Here is an 18531-nt window from a genome sequence, read left to right as displayed (position 1 = left end):
CGCTCAAGAGAAAGCGTTGACTTTAACACTGAACCCCTAGTACCCACCGACACTGAGGCAGGAGCTCGCCCACAGCAGCAAGTGCTGGAAGAGTGGGATGAGAAAAACCCCTCCTTGGGATGGAGCCATGCGAGGAGCCTGCTGGCCCCAGATTCCTCCTGTGCTCAGCCACCTCCTGAGACCCCTCAAACACCCCAGCTTGGCCACAGGCACCTCCTGGAAATATCCTGTAATCCCATTTTCTGCTCTTCCCCATTCACTGTAAGACCTGATTAAATATCAAACATTACCAACAGCATAAAGCTGAGTCCATCCCAATCCAGGTTCTCTTCCCAAAGCTTATTGCAGGTTTTTATGAAGTTCCTTACATATTTGGCACCCCCATCCACCAGGTTCCACAACCAACCGTCCTCCCTCATGGCTGCCACCAGAATCCACCTCCCTTCTCCATGCTCATTAGTGGAGGTTGTAACGAGCCTAGTGCTTTCCATTCTAATCACTCCCTGGGCCCCAGGGCAGGGCTGGCCCCGAGAGCTCAGCGTTATCCAGCCCCATGGGGGGACCCTGGGGGAGCCACAGCCCCATGGACCGGGTGGCAGCAGCGTCCCCCGGCCCTCCCCAGCTGCTCCCGAGGAGGGTCCCCCCGGAGCGACCCGGAGCAGGGGACAGCAGCCATCTGCTCGGGAGCCTGGGTCTGCGTCTGGAGACAGCGAGTGACAAACGAGGTTAATGTCCCGTGAGCGGGAGCTGTCACAACGCGTTAGGTCCCGGCTTTCTCCTTCCACTGAGCACCCGCATGCGCCGCACTGGGAAAGGTGCCAGCAAACCAGTAACCCAAGAGGGACCAGTGGGACGTTGGGCATCGCGATGGGCTTGTCCCTCCCAACCATTGTGGTCCCACATGATGCCCAGGTCTGGTCAGTGGGGACAGGAGGGCAGAGCAGGGCCCCAGCACGACATGGCTCGGGGTCTGTCACCGTGCCGGTGACCTGAGCTGTGCTCACGGGAACTGTGCAGCATTCACTTACTGAAGGCGAGGGCAGGGTTACCGGCAGCACCACGTATCGTGTTCCTGACAGCTCTGGCCCCGGAGCACCCAGACGTGGCTCTGGGAAGGCACCGGCTGGCGCAGGTAACCATTCACCCTTCCTTTACAGCCAGGATGTCACCAGGGACTAGGGGATGCCACCACGGACACACACACCAGCACACAGCGAGCACGGGTTCCAAAGTAAAAGCCAACTTTATTGTCGTATAAAGTAAGAACATAAAAGGTCTCTTAAACAAAACAGACATTGGGTCAGACGGGCACCACAGCGATGCCCGCGTGGGGCAGTGCTTCGGTCCTGGGGCCCCACAACCCCTGGTTGCTTGTGGGGAGCTGCCGTGGGGCTGTGGGCACAGGGGACGCCTGGTTTGGAGCTGGGGCTGAGGTGCTTGTGCGTGGCAGAGCCCCTGGTGTGTGCTGGGGATGTAGGCACTTGTGGAAGGGCACAGGGGCTGCTCCCGGCCGGCTCTGAACCACGGCTCCCACTGGAGCACAGGCAGCAGCCGGATCCGGGTCTGGCCTGGTGCAGGGGATGTTCAAGCAGCTTTGGTTGGTGCTCTTGGTGAATTAAGGCAGTTTAGCTTCAGCTGGTTTTAAACAAGGGCAAACCCACCAAACTCAGCTCTCAGACGCTTGGCTGGAGGAGTGTGGGTCTGCTCTTGGCTTTGCTCTGAGTCGCCGCTTGGACCCTGCGCACCCGAAGGTGGGCACCAACCCTGACCCGCGCCGGCCACCAGCACCCTCGCCTCTACCTACTGACACCAGGAACCTGCAGCCCAATGCTGGAAGTGTCAAGAAGGGACTTTGGGGCATTGTAGGGCAGATTCAGGCTCCTGTGGGAGTGGGGAGAGGGCGGAGGAGCCGCGGTGTCTCCCTCCATCCCTGCTCCCCTCACAGTGACCGGTCGGCAGCTTCTGAGTCCTCGAGAGGGAGGCAGGAGCAGGCGGATGAGGGCAGCAAACACCCACCTGCGTGGTCCCATGGGAGCATTGAGGGAAATCCTGCTCCTCCCAACATCCCAGCAGGGCCGGACCCACTGCCTGGACACCTCTGTTCCCCTCTGGCAGCTCCTGCATCCCTTGGCAGCCCCGGAGAACTCATCCCTGGGAGAGCTTCATTCCCCATTTGCTTCTTATAGGAACATTGTGCTCCAAGGGGGAAGGTGCCAGGTTTGCCCATGAGCCACCCCATCTCTAAGTGGGACCCCCCCTGCCCCTTGCTCCGCCTGGCCGGGGGGTGCTGGGAAAGGAGTGGGGAGCAGCAGGGGCTGGGATGGGAGATGGGGCAGCACCATCCAGCTCAAGGGCTGGAGCGGGGCACCCAGGAGATGCCCCTCGCCTTTCCCAACCGACATGTCCCAACCTCTCGTGCCGCCCTTTGGGCCAGTGGCTCCGGCCCTGTGGCCATACCGCTCCAGATGCAGGCAGGGAGCCTGGCACCGGCTGCTCCACGCCACCGGGACCATCCCTTCGGCAGCCGTGGAGGGATTAAACATTAATGTCATCAATGCCCCAAGGGATCTCTACAAAGGAAATACCAAAGTTTGAAATGAAGTCTGAATGTCCCAAGGTGCTTGGGGTCCCTCTGGTTCAGGTGGATGCCGCAGCTGCTTGGTGCCCGGTGCCCATAACCATCACCATCGCCGCTTTACCTCTTGCTGCACCAGAGCTGGGCACTCACTGGCCGTGGCTCCCGCTGCCTGACGCTGCTTCCCCAAGGAGAACAGAACAAATCCATGACTGTTTCTGTGCGATGACAGCGGGCTGTGACAGCTCCTCGCAGCCATGGCGAGCCGTGTCCTGCAGGACGCCGGTGCCTCACACCACAGTGCTGATGGTGGATGACTCCTCTGACCTCCGCTGCTTGCTGGGCAGGGACTTGAGATACTCAAGGTGCCGCCGGGCATCCTCCTGGTTCTGCCGCACGTAGTAGACCAGGTAGGAGATCACCATGGCGAACCAGCCGAACATGGTGACCAGCATGGCGATGTCTGTGGTCTTCTTGTACACGTTGCAGAAGTCCGTGTCGGCCATCACCTGCAGAAACGCTTTGCCCACGTGCTCCTCCTGTGTGGAGGAGTCGCACACGATGCCGCCCGAGGAGCCGGCCGCCAGGTCCACCGTGCGGATCAGCTCCTGCAGCCTACAGTCACACAGCCAGGGGTTGTCGGAGAGGTTGACCTTGGCCTTCAGGTTGCTGAAAGCATCTTTGCTGACAGACACCAGCCTGTTGGAAGACAAGTCCAGAGAGTGAAGGTGCTCTGCCAGGCCGCGGAAAGCTCCGCTCTCAACGCTGGCGATGGCGTTGTGGGACAGATCCAGCTCCAGCAGGAGCGGCAGGTCCCGGAAGGCATCGCGGGGCAGGAAGGGGATTCGGTTGGAGTCCAGGTAGAGCTTGTTGGTGTCGTTGGGTATGTCCCTGGGGACCTCGGTCAGCCGAGCGTTGCTGCAGCGGAACGTCTTCAGCCCCTCCTCTTCCGAGGGGTAGCAGCCCTTGGGGAACGCTGCGGTTGAGCGGAGGTGGGAGGCCAGGAGGAGGCTCTGCAGGAGCAGCCACATGGTCACGGAGCGGAGCAGGACCCATGCTGACGCAGGCATGGTGCCGCACTGCTGTAGCCACGGGGCTGCCGGCCCCGCAGCTCTCACCCGCGGTGGTTTCAGATGGACTTGGCACATCTGAAATGGAGACAGCAAAGGGACAGTGTCAGACCAAGAGGAAGAACCACTCCAGCTGCAAGCGTGGCCATGGGACAGGGATGGGATGGGACAGGGCCATCCGGCATGGCCCATGCATCCCCCTGTCCCCTGCCATCGGTGGCCGTGCTCAGGGCTCCTGATCCGGTAGGATCAGGCCTCGAGGGGCTGAGTGAAGACACGTCTCCTGCAGCTGGGCTGTAACAACCAGAGTCAGCTTGGGCTGAGCCAGCGGCAGGGTGAGCTCCGGCCCCGCCAAGGTCACTGTGTTTGATGGCTTATGTGCTCCCTTGCACACGGCCGGTGTGTCCCGGGACAGATCCGGCTCCAGGCGAGCAGCCGCTGCGAGCAGCCCCCGGGGAGCGCGATGGGAGACACATGCGGGCAGAGGCAGAGCAGGTTCCCATGTACCTGCTCCAGCAGCGCCCACAGCACACACCAGGTCTCCTCCTTTTGAGGGTGCTGGTGCAGGCTGAGGTCCCCTGCCTGGTGCCACCGCAGGGTCGGGCTGCCCACACCACCCCGTAACCATGGTCCCCATCCAGCCCTTTATTCCGGAGGGGAAAAACGTCAGCAGGAAAGAAACAAAAACAGAAAAAGGAAATTCACTGGAGCTGAGCGTGCGGCGAGTTCCAAGGGTGGGGGCAGCAGATAAGGCCACGGCTCAGCCAGGCTTCCCCAGCCGAGGGTCCCACCATGTCCCCATCCCATCCCCACCCTGGCTGTGGTGGTGGAGCCATCAAGGCAGGATGCAGATGCTCTCCATGGTTAAAGACACCAGTGTAAAAGGGGACCCCGTGGCACCCATCAGCAAAGCTCTGTGCTGCGGGAAGGCTCCCAGAGCACCCAGCCACCGCCAAACCCACTTCTGGGTGCCAAGGGGATGAGGTGCCCACCCAGGGGTGGCGCCGGTGCCCACCTTGACCACTGTGCAGTGTAACACAGCCCAACCACGCCAAAACACCCCAAGGTCACACCGCTGCAGCCCCAACCCCTGCGCCACCGGCCCCCCCCCGGGCTGCTCGAGGTCCCCGAGCAGGGACCGGGGCTCAGAGCGGACAAAGGGCACCGGGAACCAGCCCCACGCTGGCACATCAGCGTCAGGAGCCCACCGGGCTGAGCCGGGAGCCAGTGACCCGGGCAGGGGCTGCTCCATCCCGGGGGACCCTGAGGGTGGGATGCGGCTCCCGGGGCCCCGCGGTGGGCTCGGGGGGTCCCCAGCCCCGGTGCTCCGGACCAGGCACCGCAGCGAGGACGGGCACAAAGCAACCCCCCGGCCACGGCGGGGTCCCCAGCCCGACCCCGGCAGCCGCCGCCAGCCCGTGGTGCAGAACGGGGCTGCCCGCGCGGGCTGCGGGACCCGCCGTGCGCTCACTTCAGCCGGGGATGCCCCGGGGTTCCCCCCGGCTCCGCTCTGCACCGGGGGCGTCGCGGGCGAGGGAAGCCCCGGTGCTTCCCCGGGGGAAGCTCCGCTCCTCTCGGCGCGGCGCTGCCGGGGACCCCCCCCGCCTCCCGCCGCGGCCCGGGGGGGTCCCGGTGCGGACTCACCTGCCGTGCGCGGCCCCGCGCCCCGGGCCGGAGCGGCCGCGCCCCGCGCAGAGCGGCGGGCCCGGAGCCGGCGGCGGCGGCGGGGCCGGTGGGCGGGATCCTCCGCCCGGGCCTCCCCGGGGCTCCCCGCCCCCGGCCCGCCCCGCCGCGGGGGGGAACCGTGAGGCGCCGAGCACCCCCAGCCCCGCACCCGCGTCCTGTCCGCACCCCCGGTACCGGGGAGAGGCTCTGCCCCGGGTCCCCCGCCCGGAGCGGGGGGTGCGGAACGAGGGAGACCCGGCGAGGAGCTGCCGGGATCCCGGGCGCGGGGACCTCCGCCGTGTCCCCCCCCGAACCCTCACGGGAGTCCCCCCCGGCTCTGTCCCCGGGGCTCCCCGCAGCCCGTCGGGGACAGCAGGACGTCCCCTCCCGCCCGCAGCCTCCCGGCGGGCACTGGCATCGCTTACTCGGGGAAACCCGACCCGCGGCGGGGGCAGAGCCCGCCGGGGGGGGCCCATCCCCGAGCTGCCGGGGCCGGGGCTTGGCGCTAACCCGGGTTCTGTCGCCCCGGGACACCGGCGGGGGCCGCTCAGCACCATGGAGAGCGGCCGCCGTTACCGGCCCCGCCGAGCCGCGGGGGGGTCCCGCTGACCCGGCCGAACCCCCCCTCCCCGCTGCATCCCCGGGGCTCCCGCCCATCACCGGGCGGGGGGTTATGCCCTTGGCCGTGCCACAGCGCCCGGTCCCTGGTTCTTCTCGTGGGGGGAGAGCCCAGCCCCGGGCACCGACCTCCTCCCGCTGCTCGGGGAGGATCAACCGGTTACGAGGCGCCTGCCCTGGATCTCGGCTCAATTCGGAGAACAAAACCTGATGGAGAGGCGCAGCCGGGCAGGGCTGCAGGCTCCCGGGACCCTCACGCTACTGGGGATCCCCCAGACCCCAACCCGCTGGGCACAGTGAGAGCCCCGTGTCCCAGGGCTGGCCTGGGACATGGTGGTGGCACTTGGAGAGCCTTCGCCAATGCTTTTGGGCACCTTGTTGGCATCTCCCCGCTGGGTCGGGCAGCAGAGCAGCCCCGTGCTGCCCATCACCAGTCCCAGTGCCACTGGGAGCAGTGCATGGAGCTGGGACCTGCGGGATCTGAGGGGACAAGGTGACAGGCTCAGGGGGTGCTTGAGCTTTCGGTGAGTCCTGGCTCAGTGCTGGGTCACCGCAGAGACCCCAGGAGCAGAGCAGGAGCAGCACTAGAGCCCATGTGCTGGGACACAGCACCCACCAACCCGAAATCCCAGCACCTGCAGTGCAGCACGATCCCACATGGACCCTCCCCTGCTGCAGCCACGGCAGAGATGGCTAAATATAGCTGCACCAGTGCTAAATATAGTCAGTATCGACCAGGCAGCAGGACCAGCAGCCCCGGAGAGCGGGAGGTGAGCGCAGCTCCCTGCATGGGAGAGGCCGGAGTGAGCGAGGCCTGGGAATTCCTATGGGAACAGCCCCTGAGCCTACTGAGTGTGGGGAAATGCTGGTCCAGGCTGCTGCTGGACAGTGTATGGGGCTGAATCTCCCCCCTCCAGGGACCCCCCAGCGCCGGTGCAGCTCTGGGGATCGCAGGGAGCAGGATCCCATCCCCTGTACCCACACCAGCAGCAGGATGCTGCCTGCTGCATCCCGGCAGGAATTCATATTGATGGGGGTTTAAAAATAGCCGCCGCATTGTGCTTCCCCCTCACGTGCGGAGCCAGCGGGGTGCAGGGAAGCTGCTAAATTAGATGTCACCGCGCAGAGGGAGCTGCTCAGGCAGGCAGGAGTGGGATAAAAATAGAGCTCACTGTGTGCGTGGTTCTCCTGCAGAGCAGGGCCCGCTCCTGCGGGATTCCCGCTCCACACACCGGCATCCCTGCACCTTGCAGGCTGGAGCAACTGGGACGGGGCTCTCCTGGCCGGTGGTGGCAGTGACCACCAGTGTCCTTAATGCCCTGTGTGTCTTCCAGTGTGCCCAAAGCCCTCTGGGAGCAGCCCTTGGCTCAGGGAGGTGACCCCATGGCCTGGCAGCGGCACGGTGCTGGCACATGGGATACAGGCAGCGCTGGTATGGCAGCTGAGGTGGTCTCTGTGCCATCACCGTGCCCAGCCGGCACACAACCGCCCATGGAGAGCCGGGTCAGGCTGGTGCCGAGGCCAGAGGGACGCAGATGCAGGGTGAAGATGTGCAGGGCAGCCACCGTGGGATGTGGGAGCAGGGACACCCACCCTGGGGAGCACCATGAACCCACCCAGGCTTACACTGGACTCCCCAAACCAGGGTTTGCCGGGTGGCCGCGGCTGTGAGCGGCACTGGTGGAGCTGCCCATGTCCCGCACACCGGGACCCCGGCACAGCCCCGAGCAGGGGGGTTGCGGTGACGGTGGTGGCACAAAGCCCTGTACAGATGGCTGCGCGCAGCGAGGGGCAGCCCCGCGCTCCGAGCGCTGATCCTATGCAAACAAAAGCGGGGACAGATGGTGTCCCCGTGCTCCAGCGCTGGAATCCTGCGCCCGCTCCCAGCCCCGACCTTGGCCTCGGGGACCGGTGTTCCAGGGGAGGGAGGGAGGGAGGGAACCCCCAGCGGGATCTGAGCCACCCAGGGGGCAGAATTGGGGTGGTGGGGGGGCGCTCTCCTGGGGCTGCCCCCCCTTCCCCCCAGCCTGGGGCTGGCAGAGGTGGGTGTTGTGGCTGGAGACAGCGCAGGACGGTACCGGTACCGGCAAAGGACCCTCCTTGGGCAGCCCCGGGGCCACCCCCCGTTCCTACAGCGGCTCCGCTCCATAGGCTCGGCCCCGGGGGCGGGCTCCGGTGCTCGGGACTACAGCTCCCGGCGTGCCGCGGCGGCGGGGCGGGCCGGGCGGCGGCGAGGAGCCCGCCGGGAGCGCAGCCGGGGCGGCGGGTGCGCGACGGAGAGAGCCCCGGCCCCGCCGAGCCGGGCCGGGCCGGGCCGGGCCGAGCAGCGGTGAGTGCGAGGGGGAGCGGCGGCGCTTCCCCGGCCCCCCCCCCCCGAGGTAACGGGGCCGGTGCGGGGCACGGCCGGAGCCTCGTCCCCTTCCCCAGGCCCGGGGTTGGGGGGGCGGTGGGAGCGGGGCCCGTCCCGAGAGGAAAACGCCCCATAGAGAAACAAGCGGCTGCTGAGATGGGGCGGGGGGGGTCACACCGTGCAGAGGGGGAGCGGGACCTGCCCCACACCCCCGGGCTCGGTGTGGGGCGAGTGGGGTGCCTGCGCCCCCCATCATCCCCGTGTCCAGCAGCCAGAGCCCCGCAGCTCCCGCTTTGTGCTCGCTGCTCTCCCCCCAGCCCTACCGGCTCCCGGCCCCCTCGGCTTCCCCAGGGCTCCAATACAGGGAATTCCAACCCCGATTGCAGGCCGAAGCAGGACACAAAGCGGCGCTGCCTTGGCCTGACCCCTCCCTCCAAGCCCAGCCGTGCTTGTGGACATCTTCCATGTACCTGATGCTCTGGTTCACATGCTGATGCCGCCTTGCAAAGGAGGGGTTTGAGTATTTATCCACTTGGGAGATGGTGTTCGCTGGTGCTGGCAGTTAGGGATCTTGGCTCCTCAGCAGCTCCATGGGATTGTAATCGCTTGGGATCAGAATCACTTGGCTTGTGGGAACACTCGGGAAGATCTGAGATAAGCACCTGAGCCCTCCTCCCCTCTGGCTGCCGTCCCAGACGAAGCTCCTGTGATGTGCTGGTGGAGAATGGGGTGCCAGGCGCTAAGGAAGAGCGGTGCCACTGCCAAAGCACGAGGGGACAGGAGCAGACAGGGACAGGAGCGGATGTGGTCACGCTCCTCCTCAGGGGGCAGGAGCTGTGCCATGGGGTGCTGGCTGCGGTCAGAGGTCTGGGTCTGCAGCAGGAAGCTGCTGATGCTGCTTTGTTCCCCCTTTCCTTACAAGTGAGGAGATGCTGTCATGCCACATGTGGAGCTGGCAGCCCTGAGGCTCGCCCCGAGCCCTGGAATGAGTCTTTCCCTACACATCCATGGACAGGGAGCGGGAAGTCGGGAAGGATCAGGCAGAGGAAGGGCTCGGCTCCACCATTAACAGCGTGACCACAGATGACTTTTCCCCTCCTTGGGTGGACACCATCCAACGTCAGCACAGCCCTGACCTTCACACTCTGCCTGGTGAAACATTAAAGCTTTTCTGTCCCCAAAACCTTCCCAGCAGAAGTGGGAAAGCAGAGCTCCACAGCCAGCTGGTTCCTCCCACCACTGCATGCTGCCTCTGTTTTCCTGCAGGTGAACAAATCCCGGGTGTAAAAGCAGACACCACGGGATGTGGGATGGGGGTAGGGATCGCAGCTCTCCCTCAGCCAGGCTTTTGCAACATTGCACAAGCGGCGTGTGCAATCCAAAGGGAGCAAAGAGCTCGGGCAAGGGCTGCAAATGCTGGCTCAGGAGGGAAAAGACTGACAGATGAAGTGGTTTTAAGGTGGAGAAGGACCTGGAGAAGCACATGGAATTATCCTCATTGTAGGACCGAATGCCTGACACTGCTGGATCTCTCTTACAAGAACAAATTAACCTCTTGTATGTTCTAACACTTTACTCATTGTTACAAGCAAGGAAACAGAGACACTGGGAGGAGAATCGCTTCACCGGCGGCTGCTCCATCTGAGCCTCCGCCACCCGCCCAGTCCCCGGCCCAAAGAGGAAGCTGAAGGTTTTAGCTGTTGATGAAACTGGATTTTGAAGCCTGCAGCGAGGTCACCAGCCCCTTCCCCATGCTCAGTCCAAGCCTCAGCTGTGCACTTGACTTCACATCTCCGTTGTGTGTCTGAGGACTCCTCATGCATCTCCTCAGCGGGCTCTAAACAATCCCATTTCCTTCCATCTGTCCTTGCAGGTCCTGTTTTTCCTACCCCTCTGCTCATTCTCCCTGCTCTCCCCTGGATTCCCTCCAGCTCCCAGAACTGGACAGTTTTCTAGAGCCGAGCCCTTACCAGTATGGAGGAGAATGGCAAACAGCACTCCTGGGGATGCATTCCACAGGGATCTTTGCTTTATTTGGGGTTTGCTGCAACAACATGACTTCTTGACTCATGTCATGCTTCACTGCAACCCCTACATTTCCTTCTGAAAGCCCTCTGGAATTGCAACAGATTAAGGATGGAGCTGCTCCCCCTGCTAGGACTCAAGCCCAGCTCTAAATCCAGCTTCCAGACCAAGCTTCAGGCTTTTCTCTGGAATATCAAGGATATCCTTTGCCCCAGGGGATGGGTGATGATACAACAAGCACTCCACAGACCTGCAGCCTCTTTTCTTGTACTAAAAACCTCCAGACATAAAACCCTGGTTGACACCTGGGTAGCAGAGGTAGGTGAGAATCGACTCAGCTCACCTTAGCAGCCTGCAACACCAAGCAACAGCCACCTTGTGTGGTTGAAAGAGGTTTGGAAGTTCCAGCCAGCATCCCAGGAGCAGTGGAGCCAAGCACTCACCTTGTGTCCCAGCCCTGGGCAGAGCCAGGGGAAGGAGCCAGCTCCTGACACACACCAGGGCCAGTGCTCCACAGGGAGTGAGCAGTGGCCATGGTGTAACGTCAGAGCTGGCTCAGACTTGCCTCCTGAGACCCAGACTCTGAGAGCTGGAGAACAGCAACACCATCTCCCAGCTGTGGGAACCAAAGCAGCACAACCACAAGGCCAGACATCAGGAAACAGCCTCACCTTGGGGGCCGGCAAGGGATGGACCGGATTAAACTGCATTTCCACAGGAGATAAAGGTGATTTTACATGAGAACTTCCCTGATCTCAAAGATACTCACCTTTACAGCTCTTCTAATTTGTGCTGCTTCCTGTGATCTCTGCAAACCAGAGCCCTCATCTTCTCAGAAGCCTAAAAGCTGACTGATACCCGCTGTGTTATCAGTGCAGCAGCCCAAAACCCAGCGATACCTGCGCTGTCTCCAGGGCTTCCTCCAGGAGGATAACACTGTCCTGCTTCCTCACCTTCCTGGCATTGTGGCTGCCCCATCCCTGTCAGTGTTCAAGGCCAGGTTGGACACAGGGGCTTGGAGCAACCTCTAGTGGAAGGTGTCCCTGCCCCTGACAGGGGGTTGGAACTGGATGAACTTTAAGGTCCCTTCCAAACAGTCAGTGATTCAGAAAAACATCTCAGTGTTCCTCCTATGTGGCAGCTCTTTGAAGGTAGGGGAAGGGCCATCTCCTCTCCAGCTCTTGCTCCTGAAATATCTTCCCAATGCATTTTTCTTCATTATCTCTAACTTTTTATGATCCTCAAGAAGAATCTTTTTCCTTCTCCGTGGGGGAATTTAGTTACTTCCCCAGAGCCCTGTTAACTGAGTTGAACTGATTGGGAGATGCGTTGCTGTAGAGCTGTCATGCCTTTACTTTGCAAATATTTGTGCTCTTTCCAAGTTTAAAATGTGCTGAATCCATAAACATGTAAGAAACTCCATGTGCCTACTGCTTCCGTGATTAACACTGCAGTGGTGACTTCAGAAGAGCTTCAAGTATTCCTTTGAGTCTCCTCAGGCAATCGCAGGATTGAACCTTCACATTTTGGTTCCAGGAGAACCTTTCAGCAGATCTCAAGTAGCTGCTGTCACAGATAGGCTTCCCACACGTTATTCCCAAAACTGCTCCCAGATTTAGCTTCCCCTCAGAAATGGAAGCTCTAGGAATGGAAGTAACGAGGTGCAGAGAAGTGAACTTGTGATTTTTAGAGCAAACAACTGATTTGAGGTTTGACGAACAGCAAGAGGGTGCTCAGCTTAGATGGAGGGTTCCCACCACCTAAGTACTGACCCAGCTCTGCTTTAGTTCCAGGGGTGCCTGTTGGACAGAAGAGTCAACATGAACGTGGGAACGGCGCACAGTGAGGTGAATCCCAACACCCGGGTCATGAACAGCCGGGGCATCTGGTTGTCCTACATCCTTGGAATTGGGCTGCTGCACGTCGTGCTCCTGAGCATCCCCTTCTTCAGCGTCCCTGTGGTTTGGACTCTTACCAACATCATTCACAACATGGTAAGGGAATGGTGAGGCTGGCTTGACTTCCTGGGGCAGGGAGAGGTCATCTCTCAGCACCAGCTCTTCTTTTGAGAGCCATCTAGGGAGATTCTTGTTCAAACAATTCCTTTCTCTCTATTTCCAAAGATGTTATTCAACCTCCACCCCTCAGACTGCACCTTTGCCTCTAGGTCATAGATTTAAATCCAGCCTAGCTACTGGTGAGACAGCAAAGATCTGGTGAGGCTGCTCAGAGGGGACACTGAATTATTTGCCTGTAGGGTAAGTCCTTTAGCTGACAGGCCACAGAAGGTGGCGGGACAGCCTTCACTTTGGTGGATACAACCTGAATTGGCCTCAGCAGAGTTAAGAAAACAAAATTAAACCCCAAACTTTGTTCTGCTTAAAGATTAGTCCAGGTTCATCTCCTTCTAAGGACCAGGTACCCAGATGAACGGGTGTCAGTGCTGTGCTGGGGGCACAAAGGCACATTCCAGGGAGCTGCTTTAGTGCCTCCACCATCCCACTGCACAAGTCTCTGCATGTCCTGCAGCTGAGAAGCAGCCCTTCAGCCTCAGGCACAGGGGGCAAAATACCTCAGAGATGCAGCAATTGATTTTGTAGCCTTTATTTTAAATAATACCTCAGCCTGAGAATATTCCAGAGACAAAAGTGACCCCCTTACCAGGAATGCTCCCGCTGATGTTGTTCACATCTAGCTGGGGGGGGAACCCACAAACCCACCAACTAAGCTCACAAGCTGCCTGCTTTACATCCAGCTCCTTCCCCTTTTCTGGCAGCTTAAACAATGAGGTCATGGGAACAGAAGGGAGTTTAAAGGCCAGCAATGGCTACTCTTCAAAGCCACGTGATGCAGCCAGACACACTTGCTGTTTATCTGTGCCTTGGGTTCCACTCCAAGAGGTTCACTCGTAATCAGAGCAGGAACAGACCCTCACTACCCACAGCTCCACCAGCACTTTTTTTAGACAGCCTTTGGCATTGCTGGTGCACGGCGGAGCGATTCCACACTAATCTCCTGATCCCAGAGACGGGAGCGCTGTAATCTTGCAACCACTTTCTTGGCTTATGGCCAGCAGCTGAAGCAGAGGCCTCAAGTGTGAGCTAACCCCGGCTGCCTTCCTTCCCAGCTCTCCCCACTTCCTTAGCTGCGTTTTCCAGCGGGGACGATGCATCCCTCTAGTGGCACAGCGCGCTGGTGCAGGCTCCCCAAACAGTTCATGAAGCTGAACGTTTCTGGTGGTGTGGAGGACCCCTGCGTGCTTCACACTGCGTTTGTATTTGCTACAGAGCATGTACATCTTCCTACATACCGTGAAAGGAACTCCTTTTGAGACTCCGGACCAGGGCAAGGCTCGGCTGCTCACACACTGGGAGCAGATGGACTACGGAGTGCAGTTCACGGCATCACGCAAGTTCCTCACCATCATGCCCATCGTCCTGTGAGTACTTCATGTGCTGTCCTGGGAAACAAAACCACAAAGTGCTATAACTCAGCTCTCCCCCTCTCTGTTCTCCTCCTTTCCAGGTATTTTCTAACCAGCTTTTACACAAAGTACGACCGGATCCACTTCGTCATCAACACCATCTCCCTCATGAGCGTCCTGATCCCCAAACTGCCGCAGTTCCACGGAGTCCGGATCTTTGGGATCAACAAGTACTGAGCTGCGTGGCCAGAGCGAATGCAAGAGGAGCAGGGGGAGAGGGGGATGTTCCTTCTCTCTAGTCCCATTTCTCCTTCCCCACGCAGACTGGGATGTCATTTCACAGCGGCTGTTTAACTGCAGTATCCGATAGACATACACCGCATGCTGGATCCTCACGCCCAATAAACCTAAACCAGCTCCAGAGTAGAGTTTAGTGGGAGCAGGATACATGGCACTGGATTCCTTTTATTCCAGTGTCATAACTAGATGCAGACTTCAAGGTACAACAAGGATGAATTCTGGTGGGATTTTAATCTATCCCAGACACTGAATGAAGAGGGATGAGGGGAAAAGCTTTTAGTGCTGGTACTATTGCTGTGGTAAATGCACTTTAATACATTTCCCTTTCTGAAGCTAAGTGCTTTAAGCGATATGTGGGGGAAATTCAAAGGGATACAGCCAAGCTTTCCCAATAGCTGATTGTTTTGGGGTTTGAGTTCCATTTTAGGTCAGGAGAGTGGGAAGAGACTGGCAGATTCTTACTTTGCAATCTTTTACGCCACCGAGAAAGGAAGTTCTTTAGTAAACCAGTAGAGGAAGGAGTGACCTGCAACTTGAGCAACTTCCCCTTTTCTATGGTACCATTCGTGTGCTTCAAGGAAAAGCTCAATAGAACCTACATCACATTTGTTATTTTCAGCTTGTACCAAAAGCTGATTAACAGCTCTCCAGCCCAAGCTGCTGATTTTTAAGGGCACTGTGAGTGCTCAGGCAGTGCAGCACTTGGACCAAGGCTGGGTGCAGGTCAGTGATGACTGACAGCAAATGCCACTGAGCAGCTCGCACACAGCGACTGCACCAGTGTGGGAGAAGCTGCAGACTGACAGGTACAGGCCAAGCGAGATGGATGGATGATGCCTGCTTGCTGTAATCAGTGACTGCAGCTGGATTGTTTTCTCCTCAGTCCAGCTCTTGGTTGCTTAAGTCTGTGTCCATGTTACTGGGATCTGCCAGTTCTCCACTTAGCCATGGACTTGACTCAATTCCTGACTCGAGGCAAGTGAGTGTTCCAGTTCTGGCTTACCTGGAAGTCTGTCACTCAGCTCCATGCACGAGTCCTCATGTGGTCACTGGTGAGGGAGCTGCAGGAGAGCAATACCGACCAGCACCAGCCTGACCTGGCCAACAGAAGGACACAATGGGTCACTGGTAATAATTATTTAGTACAGGAACAAAAATCAAGCCTTTTTCCCATTAAATTCCCACCTAAAGGATGCAGGTTGGCAGGTTTAGATTTCCTGGCTGAGAGAACTTTCTACTGTTCAAAGTCATTTTTTCTTTTGGGTTGTGTGTTGATGAAACGTGTGAACCCTCATGGTTCCCCTGTAAAAGCCTCTATTTTGTTGTCTTAGAGCTTATCTCACACTTTGGACAATGGTATAAACATTTTAAATATGTCATTTTTGTTCCTGCATTAGCTTTAGAGGTCAGAGTGGACATTGTTGAGTTGTTTGATGGTCTGAGCGTAGGACATGGGTGGGGGAACTTCAGGTTTGCATCTAAGATCTAGTACTACTCCATGTGGAATTTTAGGCAAGCTTCTTTACTTCTAGCTCAGACTTACTGCTGCAGAGAAGGGAAAAACATTTCATGTACCTCACAGAGGGCTGCTGGAATGCAGAAAGAATCATTACCTAATGTCTGATAAGTGGAAATATTTTAAGTGAAAAGGGAGTTTGCAAGAAGGTGGGAAGAGGGAAGAGTCTGGCTGGATACCCAAGTGCTGTTCTCCAGTTTGACACGTGCAATTTACTGGATGGGGAGGTTGAAGCTTTTAACCACCATGACGTAAGAACTGCTGCTTTAGTTAAGGTACTATATACCCTAAAGCAAATATACTCTTTAAGCTACTAGACAATGACTTTTGGGAAAAAATACTGGTTTTAATATAGAGATATTTCATCAATCAGCCAAGTACCTTTGAAATGCCTGAGAGATCAACAGCATCAATGCCCTTGGAGGTGGGGTGTCTGTCCTCAGCTACAGCTGTGTCTGTAACACAGGCTGCATGTTGCTTTAACGGATCTCAATGTCTGCCCACAGCCCAGGCTGGTAAATCTCCAGAGAAAACAAAACTATTTATTTATTTTGGTAGAAAACAAGGGGAAAACAACTTTTTTTTGCAACAGAAACAGTCTCTGTATCCTTAAAACCATTACTCCTGTATAGATGTATGCTGATTATTTCTAAGTACATGCACATTACCCAAAGTCAAAGGAGTTTTGGTACTTTTAGCCTAAGTGTGAATTGAAGGCAGAGCTCAGTTTTTCTCAGTGGAGTTCAGCACTTCATGCAGTTTCCTTGAAGGCCTTGGCATTACAGCAGCTGAGGGTCTGAATGTGTCTCTTGTGCTGTTAACTGACACTATGGACATCTGATCCTGTTTTGTTAAATTAAAGATCAACCCTAAACCAGGGTAGGATTAGAAACTTCTCCAAAAGGCAGTTTTTAACACCTGAAGTTTAAAACTTCTTGTTAGGCAAAGCCTTAATTCTGATAGTAAGCTTTTCTGATTTACTTTGTTCATGTGAAGGATGAAAATAGCACAGATGTGTTCCATGGCAAATGACATTCTTTACAACACATGCCATGGAATAACTGAAATTAACTCAGACTCATACAGTTAATCCAATCAAGGGAGACATAAATGAAAACTGGAGAAATAGGGAAAGAAGTGAGAATGGAAGATTTTATGGTAACAGTGGGGTGTGTGAAGTATCTACGCAAGACTAAGAATTATTTGAGCAATTATACAGCTGATAGTATCTTCCTTAAAATCCCATCTTAAGGGTAGGTATCAGAATTAATCAAGACTAGAAAGTGAATTTTAATTAAAACCACAGCCACAATTGCTACTTGTTAGGGGTACCTGAAGTGAAAGAGTTTTGGGTGGTGCTGGCTGAGCACCCCCTGTGCCAGTTGCACGGCTCCTTCCTGTTGTGTCACAGGAGCGAGTGGTGCCCGACTTCAGCTTCCACTTGGAAACCCCCACTGTAGTGGCCTGGAAGTACCGGGGACAGTTCTGGGTCTCCTGGAACTGAAACCACTTGTAGTTTCTTTGTGTGTGTTAAATTCATGCAGAAGCCTGTTCAGCACTCAAAGGCTGCTCTTGCACACGCCCAAGAGTGGAGTCAAAACACTAAAACTCTCAAGGGATAAGTGATTCCTGAGAAAAGGAGATCAGGACAGTGTGGGCAGGAGGAGGGATTTCCATACCTGCAGCCACTAGAGCAGTGATCCCAGGGTGAAGCCCACCTTCTGCATGGAGAACCAGAAGGTGAGCACCAGGACTGTCTGCTCATTCTCAGACTGTAGAGTTTTCTCCAAGTACCTGTGTGAAGGAGACAACTGATTGTTACTGGTTTTAAATGGGATTTTGATCGTGACATATTTTCCTCTCAAACTTGTACCGGCTTCCTGCAGAGTGACCAGGGCAAACTTCAGCCAGAGAATTAACAGGGGGCTCCATCCTGTGCCTGAGAAACAGTTACTGGGTAAGCAGGTACTCCAGATGCTTTTCTTTCTCATTCTACCAGGAATGCTGAAGGAGAAAAGCCTTTGGAAAGCACCACTTGAACCATTCACAGGCACTGGCAGAAAAGGTCTCCCTGCCCCATGTTGTCCTGGGCAAAGCCTCTTCTAAGCCACAGTGAAGGCCACGCAGGTATTCACACAGGATGGCAGTTGCTGCACCAGGGAAGTCAGAAAACAATCGAGTACTCACAGCCTGATGCTTCTGCATTAGGGATCCTGCCCTGCAATGCCTTTAACACAGCTCACGGGATGGCCCACAGCCCAACCCTTTCCAGGAAAAAGCCTTTAAAAAATGAAACGAGAAAAGCAAAGCTGAGATCTGGGGCTACTGAATTCCCAAGTACTTTTTGTTTTTAATCATTATTTCATTTTTGTTTTAATAGACATGTGGTTCTGGCCCTTGCTAAAGGGCCAGCAGCTGCTTACCACTGTCAACACGTTAACATTTCTCCTTGTGACTGACATTGCTTTATCATTGCCTATAATCTCTTTTGAGCATGCAAGTGTTTGTGTGTCTGTAGCCTCCCTGGAGCAGTTGGAGTTGAAGTAGTTGGGTTTTTAATGGAACATTCTGACACTGTACAAAGTCATAGGGTTTTTTTTTTCCAGTAGCCCTTCTTTTTGCTGTGGATACACTAGTCTCATGTAGAGAACTTTCTAAAATAAAGTGTGAATATTTTTATTACTCCTTTGTACAGTATTCTAAGAGAAACTAATAAAGTATTCCTGTAAAAACCTGGGTTGGAGTCATTGCACTGTTACACGGACAGGTTTTGCTTTTAAACCAGCAGAGCAAATAAACACTCCGTGGCAATTCCAACAAGTGATGGATTGAGCAACAACGGATCCCTCAGCGGGGAACTGCACCCACGTGCCACACAAACCCCTCTGCTACCAACAAGCCATAAAGCATGGCAGCATGTGTGCATATATAAGTTAATAATATCATCTGTAAGTCAATATAAGTTCATAAAAGTTCCTACAGCAACAT

The 18531-nt window shown here is 56.8% G+C and overlaps 2 protein-coding genes across 4 annotated transcripts; one reads left to right on the top strand and one right to left on the bottom strand.

Annotated features, from left to right (window-relative positions):
* Positions 1-1218: 1218 nt before the first annotated feature.
* On the bottom strand, positions 1219-9013 carry LRRC3C (leucine rich repeat containing 3C). 2 transcript variants are annotated; one of them, XM_030508514.1, is made up of 2 exons: positions 8749-9013; positions 1219-3723 (listed from the first exon to the last, which is right to left on the bottom strand). In XM_030508514.1, exon 2 carries the CDS (start codon positions 3721-3723, stop codon positions 2866-2868), a length of 858 nt encoding a protein of 285 aa, XP_030364374.1. In that variant the 5' UTR covers positions 8749-9013; the 3' UTR covers positions 1219-2865. The 2 variants fall into 2 exon arrangements, with proteins under 2 accessions (XP_030364374.1, XP_030364373.1); XM_030508513.1 differs by lacking the exon at positions 8749-9013 and adding an exon at positions 5290-5748.
* ORMDL3 (ORMDL sphingolipid biosynthesis regulator 3) lies at positions 7884-18275 on the top strand. Of its 2 annotated transcripts, none has more exons than XM_030508551.1 (4): positions 7884-8257; positions 12091-12297; positions 13591-13742; positions 13829-18275. In XM_030508551.1, exons 2-4 carry the CDS (start codon positions 12124-12126, stop codon positions 13962-13964), a joined length of 462 nt encoding a protein of 153 aa, XP_030364411.1. In that variant the 5' UTR covers positions 7884-8257; positions 12091-12123; the 3' UTR covers positions 13965-18275. The 2 variants fall into 2 exon arrangements, with proteins under 2 accessions (XP_030364411.1, XP_030364412.1); XM_030508552.1 differs by lacking the exon at positions 7884-8257 and adding an exon at positions 11354-11982.
* Positions 18276-18531: the final 256 nt, after the last annotated feature.

Source organism: Strigops habroptila, chromosome 19 (assembly GCF_004027225.2).
Source record: "Strigops habroptila isolate Jane chromosome 19, bStrHab1.2.pri, whole genome shotgun sequence".
Lineage (NCBI taxonomy): Eukaryota > Metazoa > Chordata > Aves > Psittaciformes > Psittacidae > Strigops > Strigops habroptila.
The sequence above is the reverse complement of the archived record's forward strand: the minus strand, read 5'-3'. Positions and strand labels throughout refer to the sequence as shown.

Excerpts from the sequence above, each read along its gene's own strand:
- ORMDL3 (XM_030508551.1), top strand. The coding sequence starts at position 12,124 with ATGAACGTGGGAACGGCGCACAGTGAGGTGAATCCCAACACCCGGGTC. Across the intron at positions 12,298-13,590 it reads CCAACATCATTCACAACATG|AGCATGTACATCTTCCTACA; the intron begins GTAAGGGAATGG and ends TATTTGCTACAG. Across the intron at positions 13,743-13,828 it reads ACCATCATGCCCATCGTCCT|GTATTTTCTAACCAGCTTTT; the intron begins GTGAGTACTTCA and ends CCTCCTTTCCAG.
- LRRC3C (XM_030508514.1), bottom strand. The coding sequence starts at position 3,723 with ATGTGCCAAGTCCATCTGAAACCACCGCGGGTGAGAGCTGCGGGGCCG.